We start from the raw sequence: 12,039 nt of genomic DNA, 5'->3' as shown, positions 1-12,039 counted from the left end.
TATAATTACAAGGACTACCCGAGATGAAAAAGACAGCAGAAACCGAATTTTCATACGAATTGGTGTATGAGCTGGACAGTCTCGTAAAGCCTGAACCCCCTTCTCGTAGGTCCCTAGCATTAATTCAGGGCGCACAAGCATAGGCCGAGAACCTCAGAGGCTGACGCTTTTACTACCTTCCGGGCCTTAATCCCCGGGTCTAGCGATTCGGAAACTGAGATGCCAAATCCTCCGGCGCTCCTAGAGAGAACCCGGAAGCGCAGCGCGGTCCCGGAAGGCGAGGTGCTGACACACTTCCGGCCTTTGTGACTCATTGTGTCTGTGTGGAGGCGTCGGGAGGGCCTAGGTTCGTGTGCAGCGTCCTTCGGCCGGCCTGAGCCCCAGAGTCAGCTCCCGTTTCTCGCCCAGCGCCCCAAGGCCGCTCCCGGGGCTCACGGTGAGACTTGGGCTGGCCTCTGAGGAGGGCGGGCGGGGCCGCAAGGGGGTGTACGTGAGGGTGGGCTGTGCAGCTGCGGCCCCTGGGTCCCCTCCAGCCAGCCGGGCGGAGTGTGAAGAGAGTCCCTGTCCCTGTCTCCAGGCCTGCCCATAGGATGCGCCGTCCTCTCAGGGAGATGTCCCTGCCCAACCCCCGGATCCATACGGGGAGGAGGCGAGGGTCTAGTGACTGGGGGTGCTCAAAGACGGGTTCAGCGGGATGTGGGCCCCTTGCTGGCCCCTCGCACGCAGTGTCATCATCGTCATTTGACGTTTCGCGAGCGAACCGATGACCCCTGTCTGATTTTTCTGTTCTCCCGTCGTCACCATTTGCTTTGAATCCAGTGAGAGGTTTTTTTCGGGCTCCTTCCGGACGTTGAGGTGGAAAATGAGAAAGGCCGAGAAATGGACATGTTTCGAAGTGCTGCATATGTGTTTCCAGATCACCTGCTTCTCACCCCACCCGTATTCCCTGAGTGGTGTTTAAAAAGTATTTGAAGCCTAGTCAGTGGGAAAAGAAGTGTTGCGAACCCGCTCTCAGCTGTGTGGACTATTATAAAGTCTTTTTAGATATGAGCTGTCAGGAAGATTAGATGGACTTTTTGCTTCTGGGTTGCTACTCTTCTTGATTTGGCAGGTGAAGAGTGAAGGGAATTTGTGGAAATTACACCAGGTCATTAGGAGACTGAGTGACCTTGGATAAGAAAGATTTCACCAACTCTCACTTTTGTTTTGTCATCAGTAAAATTAACTAGGTTTTCTCAAAAGGTCCTTCCAACTTAGAAATTATTTGATTTAGTCTGTGTAATTGAAAAAGTCAGCTACAGTTTACCCTGAACGTTGCTACCCTCCTGTCCTCCCTTTCTTGCAATGCCTTTCCTACACAATAAGATACTTTCATTATAGAGTGGCTGTTACATGGCCTGGGACCAAAGAAAGCATTTATTGTACAGGCCAGTGATAGGCGGTTTGGAGGTGGTCACTAAATACTTGTTGAATTGAATTGTGGAGAATTCATTGTAAGCCACTCAACAAAGCACTGCTGGCCAAATGAAAATAGCTTTATTACATAGGGAACCATAATGATTATTTGCCCCAGAATGTTCCTCCAAGTTTGCATTGAATCTGAATTACTGTGCAAGATTTTTGTTCATTATTTCAGGCAGTTTTCACCAATCTTAAAATACAAACAGGGAAGCTAGCTGCTTGATATCATAGTATTTTACTTATTCTCTATTTGATCTGTGCATTTAAATTTTGTATGCCTTTATATTGCATCTAAGTACACATTAGTGTTAAATCTTTTTCATTCTGAGATTGCAATATTCTTTCTGTAGCTAGCTGTTTTTAAGGGTAGCAGTTTTATATTTTAAAATGGGTTATAGCTTTGTTCAAAAATTGCGGGGTGGGGGGTTGTTTAAACTTTGAAGACGGCACCCTGGGAAGGATAATGGCTTGTTTAGAAAAGAGCATTTAGAATACACTGAGCTTGTAATTCCAAGCCCTTTTATAAGAAAATTATTCATATTTATCCTTGGTGAGAACCAGTTGTTGGGGGTTATCTAATTCAACTGAGAAGCACCCAGAGGTAGTGTTCTGCTCCTTTGCATTCTTTCCTCTCCCCAAGTTTGACAAATACGGATACTGCTCCTTTGCATTCTTTCCTCTCCCCAAGTTTGACAAATACAGATACTTAGCTTAGCCAGAGAGGTTAAATAACTTACTCAGGGATGTGCAGTTTATTTGCGGGAAACTAAAATTCAGATGTTCCAACGTGTTCTGCTTTCATTATTGCAGGATTTCTCCTATTGCTTAATCTTTTAAGCAGGCTGAAAATTGGAAAGTACAGTATCATCTCTTAAATTTATTGAAAAAAATTAAAATACTTCACTAGTGCCTACTAAATGACAGACACTCTTTTTAAGTGCTTTACGTATGTTAACAGTTGTAATCCTTACAACTGTGAGGCAAATACTTTTTTTATCCCCATTGTACAGATGAGGAAACATGCGGAAAGAGATTAATTTGCCTGAAATCATCAGCTGATAAGTGGTGGAACAGCTTAATGAAACTTCCAAGTAGCCAATTTGAGGGCAGCATTGAATGATGTTTGAATGGGCAAAAAATAGTAACATAGTAAATTCAGTCAAGTATTTTTTAAAAACTAATGCTTGCAAGGAATCAAAGTGATCTAAGTATAATGAAGCATACCCTTAACCATAGTCCAGTTGAGGAGGGAAGGCATGAAAAATTAAATTACAGAAAAAAGAAACAGCATGAGAACTTCTATAGCAAATGCTTGGTGGAGACCGTTAGGGCCAGGGGTTTGGAGAAAGGAGAAAAGCTGTGTGCTCACATCACCTGGGAAACCTAAATTAAAACCCAGCCCTGCAACTTCTGTTGTGACTTTTCTCTCATCCAGAGTAGAAGCAGGGAAATGTTGGAGGATGGAGGAGAGGACCTGTTGAAATTAAGGGAAGAGGGAAGGTGCCCATGCCTTTGTCTCTGTCCCTTGAGGTGTCATTTCCTCAGAGTCTTTTCCTATTAGGTCCCATTGACCCAAGGAGTATCCTACTCTTTAAAACTCTGGCCTAGGTGTGGGCACAAATCAAGAATCCTTTTTTTTATTCTCCTTAATATAGCTGAGACAGGATAGAATTTTCATTAAAATAGAGTCTTCTGATGCTAGGGTAGTTACTGCACTAGTTCTGCTCAGTTATCCTGATTGAAGATCCCACTGGGCTGATTTAGATTATTCCTGCTTGCGTTTCCTGCTGTATCTCTTTAGCCACACAGCTCTCTAGTGAAGATAGTGGGTGGCAGATGAGGCCTATTCCTATTCCTGAGTGGTCATCCTTCACAGTTCTTCCTCTTAGAATCTGTGTATACAAAAACCCTTTCTTACCCCACACGTTGGGACAGAGTGAGTTTGACATGATGGTTAGAGCTTGAACTGAAGAGTCCAACACACCTAATCTCAAATCCTGGCTCTACTGTTTAATTGCTTGTGACCTTGGGTATTTGCTTAACATCCACAAACCTTAATTTTGTCATTGTAAATTGTGATCAATGTATCTACCTCCTAAGATTGTTGTGTAAACGTTGGTTCTTACTATATTATGCCGACTAGAGGCTTCTTGAATTGAACATGAACAGCAGTGAGGGGCAGGTGGCATTTTGCATTTCAGCTTAGCTCTGATGTATAAGTGAGTATGATGTGAGGAAAGGATGGCAATCAAAATACAAAGCATATTTATGAAATAATGCGTAGACTCATTTTGTTGGATGGAAAAGATTCATGCAGGGGAGGGGGAGAAATATGAGAAATGAAGCGTGAGAGGAAACTGGGACTGAGTACTGGAGGGTGTTGGCTGCAAGGCTATAGAGTTTTAAGAACATAATCTGAGAGTAAGGTGGGAGGTGAATGGGCAGAGGAGGGAGTTAGGGAGAAAATGAAGGCAGGGAACCAAAGAGAGGAAGCTGGACTGCACAGAACTAGATGGAAAAATAAGTGTGAACAAAGAATTAACCTCTCCTTGGCGCTTGGAGACTGGATGCATCAAAGACGAGAGAAGTTAAAAAAAAAAAGTGAGATTCTGAGCCTGAGTAAGATTGAGATAGCAGAATATCTGATCATTAATTGCTACTAAAAGCAGCAAGAAGATGGCAGGGGGAGTAGTAATGGTTTGAGTAGTTCTTATTTCTTCTATTCAGTTTAACAGAATTAAACTGCCAGATTCTTTCTAGGAGAACAAGAAAACAAGAGTCCCTGTCCTTGAGGGGCTTAAAATTTAGTTGGGAGATAGGAACCGCAACCCAAATAATGATAATGCAAGGAAAATGTAACTGCTTTAAGATAGGAACAAAGAAAGTACTAAAGGTGGTCAAGGAGGAAGACCGCCTTTGGAATGCTGGAGACATCATACATCTTGAAAGATGAGTATAAATATGACCAATAGAGTTGATATGGTAGGAGATCATACACAGCGAAGAGGTGAAGATGAAAAATCACACCCTGTGCTTGGAGAACATTAATGGGCCAGATAGGCTGAAATATAGGGATCACTACTAAGAAAAGTAGTGAGAGGTAAGAACAGAAAAGTAGAGTACAGTGTATTGTTTGAATGCTAAATTGGTAGATATCAAGGATTCTTTGACAGTAATTGAGGTGAAGGAGGCAAGGGCCAGAAGCATACTTGGCAATACTGTGTGAGTCTTTGTATGTTGTTCGTTTTGGAACAGGGAGAAATTAAAGCTAGAAAAATTTTATGAAACTATGGCACTAGACTAGGCAGGAGATACGGAGCTTCAGTTAGGGTAGTCTTTATTTTGACTTTTCAGAGGAAGAGATAAACTAAGGGTGACAGGAATTATTGAGCCTTCAGTTAAGTTAAGGTAACCAAAGGGGTGATCTCTTGGACTACCTACTCCCTGCCTTTTTCTGTAGAGGTCCTGGCTGTTCTGATGCCCCAGCTCCAGGGGTCCTGTTCCTCCAAGCTACCTTGTTGACGCATCAGTTACTTCTCAGGGCTCCTCTAGCGCTCCTGTTGAAACCTTCTTAGAACTTTTGGGACATTCTGCTTTATACTTTAATTACTTGTGTAAAAATAGGAATGGGCTTCTCATCTTTATTCCAGTCAGTCTAGCGGGACACCTTGCATGTTGTAGATATGTAGAAATGTTTAGGAAATGGAAGGAGGGTGAGGCACAAAACAAGTCTGAAGAGCTAGAAGATGGTTTGCAATAGTACTTTTACCAGTTTAAAATCATTAGCAAATGACTTAATTCCTTCATTCTCTTTACTTTTATGTAAAAGCATTTTTGAATGTAGCATTCTTTATTACTATAGGCTGCTATTTTAATAAGATTTTTGTTTTTCATTAAGAAAAAAATGAAATAGAAAAACTAATCCTGTGATAAATCTCAGATTAAAATCATATTCTTGGTGATTAAAATCATATTCTTTGTGATTAAAATAGTCATCTCCAAACTTTTATGGTCACATATTCCTATCAGTAAAAATTATTTATAAAGATTACATAAATCTTTTATACCAACATTTTGCATAATAGAACAAAAAGTACATTAAAGTACATTAAGTTGTACTATTAAAATTAACTTTTATACTTTAAATGTACATGATCCCTTTGCCACCAAAATTACTAATGATTTTTTAATGAGAGCCATAGGTTAAAAATACTTTGCTAAAACTCTTGGCCTGACTCATTGTGATATAGCAATTGGTTGCTCTGTCAGTCACTCTGTTTAGTAACTCACAGTTGGTCCTGTCCACCAATCAAATTTTTGTGGTTGAAATCCAAGAGATCACCCCTTTGGCCAGCTTAATCCAAATGGAATACTTTTCCATTTTCCATGACCTTAAATCACCTGTTCTTATAAGCTAATCAAAAGGTATTTTAGATTTTTTAACAAACAGGCTTAAGACCCACTAAATTCTTTGGGAGATTGATTTTTAAACAGATTAAAAAATATTTCCAGGTTTTTTAAATGTGTAGGTAATAAGGATACTTAGTCATTTTTGGCAGTTAAAATAACAGTAGAAGTATTTCCCAGCATACATCTGTTCTCATAATAGTTCTTTCTTCACACTTTTTTTTTTTTTAAAGCAGCTACTTTCTCACATATTGGTTGGCTTCTTCTTTGATTTAGATCAACATCAGTTTTTGCCTCCTAATCTAGCTGAGTAAAACCTTGCTCTAGATAGAAACTTTAGCAGTGCCATTTTCTTGTTCATGTGTGTTTGCGTCATTAGTATTTCCTGTAATTGTAGTTTCTCTGCAAGAATCTTTAAAGCTGCTTGTCTTCTTTTTTTGAGATATGATTGACATATAACATTAGTTTCGGGTGTACCACATAATGATTTGATATTTATATACATTGTGAAATGATCACCACAATAAATCTAGTTAACGTCTGTCACTATAGTTAAAAATATTTTTCTCATGATGAGAATTTTTAAGATCTACTCTCTTAGCAACTTTCAAATATACAATACAATATTATTAACTACAATCACCATGCTGTGCATTACATCCACATCCCCAGGACTTACTTTATAACTGGAAGTTTGTATCATTTGACATCCTTCACTCACTTCACCCGCTTCCAGTCCCCCTGTGCTTGTCTCTTATGAAGGCAAGATTATTCAAAGCCAGATAAAATAATCCATTATTTCATAGAACTGGTCTCATAAACCAGGAAACATCACAATACCTAAAAATGAACAAGTGAATGAGGGTACCTTGGCAGCCCTCTGTGTGGGTGAACAGGTGTTCCCGCTCTTCCCTTTAGACTTAGCGAGGCATCTGTAAAAATAATAGAACTAGCTAGATGGTAGATTAGCAAGGCTGGGGCTTCAAATTTTGGCTTGAACATTTGCTCCACTAGGTAGGTAGCCATTTGCACTGAGCAAATAAGTTATCTAAGCCTCAGTCATGTCATCTATAAAATGGTACTAATGTCTATAGCCATGCTACCCTGAACAAGCCCAATCCCGTCTGATCTCAGAAGCTAAGGAGGGTCGGGCCTGGTTAGTACTTGGATGGGAGATCACCTATTTATTAAAAAAGAAAGGAAGGAAGGAAAGGTCCTTGCAATCTGTGCAGTCAACCAAGGGTTGCCTTGCCTTAAAAAAAAAAAAAAAATGGTACTAGCTATTTCGCCAATCTGCTGCAGTTATTACGGGAGGAAATAAGTATGTGTGTACTGCTAGAAGCCTGTTGCCTGCACCCAGCTAACATTCAGCCGTAACTGTAAGGCATTGTGTCATAAGCTGTTGTCATCCTGAAGGTAAGGTGCTCAGACTCAGGTGAACACACCCTAAGGGTGGAATTCCCTCATTGGAGGTTTCTGTTTGCAAACTTTAGTGTACAAAGTGACTGTAAACTGTACAGATCTGAGGCTGCTTTTTTTTTTTTTTTTTTTTGTAACTACTCAGAGTCATTCTTAGTGCCTTGGTGTGCAGCCTTGTTCGAAGTGTTAGCACCGTTAACTTTTCATAAAGGTACTAATAACTTTTTTTAATACTTCAGGAATAGTACAGAAACAGATACAGAAAACATCTCCTAGAACAAAAAGGAGATCACCTGAATGATGACTGCTGAATCAAGGGAAGCCACGGGTCTGTCTCCCCAGGCTGCCCAGGAGAAAGACGGTATTGTAATAGTAAAAGTAGAAGAGGAAGATGAGGAAGACCACATGTGGGGGCAGGATTCCAGCTTGCAGGAGACTCCTCCTCCTGACCCAGAGATCTTCCGCCAACGTTTTAGGCACTTCTGTTATCAGAACACTTTTGGGCCTCGAGAGGCTCTCAGTCGACTAAAGGAACTTTGTCATCAGTGGTTACGACCAGAGATAAACACCAAGGAGCAGATCCTAGAGCTGCTGGTGCTGGAGCAGTTCCTTTCCATCCTGCCCAAGGAGCTCCAAGTCTGGCTTCAGGAGTACCGTCCTGATAGTGGGGAGGAGGCCGTGACCCTTCTAGAAGATTTGGAGCTCGATTTATCAGGACAACAGGTAATAGGTGAAACCTGTTACGTGTGAGCAGCATGTGGACTTTGAGACTAGAGCAAAGAGAAAGTTACTGATTTAAAGCTCATATTAGTAGTCTTAGTATTAGTAGTTTAGTATTAGACTAGCATTAGTAGCATTAGTATTAATATATAAGCTACTATATATATAGTACATGATAGCTATATATGTTATATATGCATATATAATATTACATGTATAATAAACTACCAATATATAAGATACTATTAATACAAACTAGTATTAGTAGTCTATGGTGGTTATTCCCCTTGCTTTGCTTGAATATTAAATAGTATCATGGCCTTCCCCCACCTGCATCCACTGGTATACTTAAGGTCTTTTCCTTTAAAGTCCTGTTTAAAAGTAATTTACCCACAAGCCCAACCTGTTTGTTCTCAGGTCCCAGGGCAAGTTCATGGACCTGAGATGCTCGCAAGGGGGATGGTGCCTCTGGATCCAATACAGGAGTCCTCAAGCTTTGACATTCATCATGAGGCCACCCAGTCCCATTTCAAGCAATCATCTCGGAAACCCCGCCTCTTACAATCACGGGGTAAGAAGCAAGGTTTCTTTTGGGGATAGGAAGCAAACTATCAGAATGGGTGTCCCCTCTCTCCATTGCTAAGTGCCTGTAATAAAGAAGCATGTTTGTTTCTATTGTCATACATTATTGTCATTATTTTTAAATATTAGGGGAAATATAACTTATAAAACAATGTCAGGAGTTAAATAGTGTTACTAAGGAAGTAAATGAAATGTGCATAATAAACTTGGAAGGACTTTACATTGTTTATTGAATTGTTTGCATTCTGGATGTCTTAACAGATTTTTTTTTACAGGAAAGTGCTGGGAAGAGACAATGTATTTCCAGCCTGAGTTTTGAAACATATTATAATATGTCATAAATCACCTTATAAAGGATCATTTTAAAAGTTCATTTTATTTAATTAAAATGTATAAAAAGATTGTGTAACATCACTTTTTTTTCCAGGTTACTCTCAGAATTTTCAAAGAATGGGAAAGGATGGAAAAATTTTATTTTTGGTTGAGAAACGAGGGAAAAATCATTTCAGAGTCATAAATAATCAGTTTGATTATTTTTCCTTTTTTGGGAGATACTAACATTAAATTTTAAATCAAAGTATTGCATAGAATATCAGCAAAAACAATAACATACTAAGTATAGTTGCTCAAAAAAAGTTTTTAAAGGCACATTTTTTTAACCAATGTGTGTGTTTGTGATGACATTTAAGGTATGGTTATCAGAGCTTAAGGAAGCATTCTCTTCTCTGGATTCTGGAGGATAGCCAGCAATCATATGTTGGAGAATTTTGTGGAAATCAATGCACTGTGATGTTTAACCCACCACTGACCACGTTGTCCCAGTTAATGACTTTCTCAGGCTTATAACATCTTCACACTCTACAAGGAGTGAAGTCAGGAAATTAAACAGGCTGTTTATGGTTTAAAGTGCCAGATTAGAGCTTCAGGTTGCCATAGTAACTGTTTTAGAGATCCTGGTACATATAGTTATTACTTAGCAAATAGTTCTTCAACCAGTTGAGGCATATGCCTTTATTCTCAATTTCTTCCTCATGCTATTCATCTTCTAGAGTGTTTCCTAACTCTTGGAAGGTTAAAGTGCTTTTGCTTATCTTATTTTTGTACCATTCGAAATAGCTACAAGTTTAGTGATTCAGGTTCAAATTTATTTCTCTAATATCTTTGCAGCTCAGTAACATCAGTAACATTTCCAAATCTAATTTTATTTGGCAAGGGGGGATTTTAATTTTACAGTTTAAAATTTTTCTAGTTGTCCTTACCCATTGCATTTAGTTTGATTATATGATACATTATAAATAACTTTTATTCGATGAGTGTCAGCCCATACCTTTATACTTATAAATGTCTCATTAACATTTGAACCATGTATATATTTTATTAAAAACTGGATAAGTGAGGGAGAAAAGTAGAGGGACAATAAATGGTAAAACTTAACCCAGAAGTAAGAAGACCCCCTTTCTATCTTGTGTTTCAAGATATTACTACTAAAGATTTTTAAACCTCTTTTGCATTTTTCATAACTAAATGGAATTCTGATGTCCTGGTACTTGTTCCTTGGACTAGAGGAAATTAAACTTTGAGCCAGGCTTGAATCATGGGCTTAGTGTTACCCACTTATGTAGCTGAGAGTAGGAACCTGGATTCTAGATCTAGCTCTGCCATCCTAAACGGTGTAACATTAGACAAGTCATTTGCCCTTTCAGGTCTTCAGTTTCCCCTTCTTTCAAACAAAGGGATTGGACCAAGTGATTTTTAAGGACTTATTTTTATGATTCCTTGTGACTCCTGCTTAAGAACAGAAGTCTTAGAAAAATAGGGATCACTTTTTTATATATATGTATTCTTTCTAGTTCTCTATTCTGTAGTTAAACATTGAACATGGTGGTACAGGAAAAAGAGTGTCCCTGGGCCCTTCTTTGAGGGGAGGCCCAGAGCAGAGCTGGTTTAACTCACAGCCCCTTTCTCCTCCCTCAGCTCTCCCTGCCACCCATGTTCCTGCCCCTCATCACGAGGGGAGTCCCAGAGACCAGGCGATGGCATCTGCACTATTCACAGCAGATTCCCAGGTGAGCTGTGGGCCCCTCTGCCCTCCTGAGTCCCTCGTACCTGCCTTTCTTCCTGGAGCTCTTTTAGCAGTCTCCACCCAGGACACTCACTCTTGATATCTCTGCCCACAGAATAGCCCCAACCACCACCTACCCACCCCCAATCCACCAGAGCCTGGCATGGTCAGTGTTTCTTTCCCAGCATCCTCTAGGTTTGCAGTCACCTCTGTCCCTAACTCCAGGTTTGGGCAGTGGGTTTGTCCCTGAGCTTTGGGGAAACTGAGTGTGGGGATCTCATATTATTTCAGGCAATGGTGAAGATCGAGGACATGGCCGTGTCTCTCATCCTGGAGGAATGGGGATGTCAGAACCTGGCTCGGAGGAATCTCAGTAGGGACAACAGGCAGGAGAATTATGGGAACGTGTTTTCCCAGGGTAAGACTGATGCAGGATTATTGTCTGATAAGATTGTTTTGACTCTTTTTTTTGTTAGTTTTCAGGTCTCTGATATGTTTAGTTGAGTGTCGACAGGATTTAGAGACTACTGAGCCCCTTTCCTCAGACCAGATAGAGAATGAGAATATTTGTGTTCATGTAACCCCAAAAGCCTGGGGCTGTGACTCACTTATTCAACGTGGGTTTTTTACCTCTAAGTAGTTTTTGCTGTTTGAAATCAGAAATACTCTTGTAGTCTGAGTCCTCACCTCTTCCACCATTCTGTTACCTGGGAGGATTCTGCTCCACCCGTCATAGGTTACAATTTAGGTGCCTCTAGTGGGTAGTATCTGTATTTCCTAGTGTAGAGGACCAAGTGTGAATTGATCATCGATCTAATCCTAACCTGATACCACATTCCTGAACCTACCAAGCAAGCATCCGTCTGTGGGCTGTCTTCTTCCATCCTTTGAGTGCCGCTCTGTGACAGCTTTGCATAATTCTATGAACTTGCACCTGTACCTCTCTTATGTTCAAGATTTCCAGTTTCCAAACTTACTGGTAATCTGTGAAGAGCTCTGGTTCCTGGGTGTGTAATACAAACAAATCCTAAGAGGCAACAACCAGATAAAACAGAGTGACACAGCTAACAAACATTCCCATTTGTCTCTGGTAGATCTCAACCTCTGGGAGACAATACTGCAAAGAAGCTCTGAACTAAGTCTTGTCGTAGGGAAATTCACAGTGAGGCTTCTGCCTGGGGAGGGCAGCGGGATGGCGAATGAAGGAAAACTTCATGGAGAAAGGATGTTCTAAAGAAATGTCAGGTTTTGTTTTGAAACATTGGGGTAACTGGGGTTTATGGTTTCTTGATACTTTCTCTTTGGACTAGATGAAAATTAAGACAAGGAACTGATCTGTGTTTATGAGCTGGGTATTACCTACTCCATAATGGAAAAAAAATTGGGAG

The 12,039-nt window shown here is 40.3% G+C and overlaps 1 protein-coding gene across 1 annotated transcript in view; it reads left to right on the top strand.

Annotated features, from left to right (window-relative positions):
* Positions 1-312: 312 nt before the first annotated feature.
* The window catches only part of ZSCAN21 (zinc finger and SCAN domain containing 21), a 38,774-nt gene continuing 27,047 nt past the window's right edge, over positions 313-12,039 (top strand). The window contains exons 1-5 of the mRNA XM_036226261.1: positions 313-436; positions 7,527-8,010; positions 8,425-8,578; positions 10,564-10,655; positions 10,943-11,069. Coding sequence (XP_036082154.1) covers positions 7,585-8,010; positions 8,425-8,578; positions 10,564-10,655; positions 10,943-11,069 — 799 coding nt within the window. The 5' untranslated portion in view covers positions 313-436; positions 7,527-7,584. The remainder of the gene's footprint in view (positions 437-7,526; positions 8,011-8,424; positions 8,579-10,563; positions 10,656-10,942; positions 11,070-12,039) is intronic.

This window comes from Rousettus aegyptiacus, unplaced genomic scaffold (genome assembly GCF_014176215.1).
Source record: "Rousettus aegyptiacus isolate mRouAeg1 unplaced genomic scaffold, mRouAeg1.p scaffold_m13_p_8, whole genome shotgun sequence".
Taxonomy (NCBI): domain Eukaryota; kingdom Metazoa; phylum Chordata; class Mammalia; order Chiroptera; family Pteropodidae; genus Rousettus; species Rousettus aegyptiacus.
This window is presented reverse-complemented; position numbering and strand designations above follow the sequence as displayed.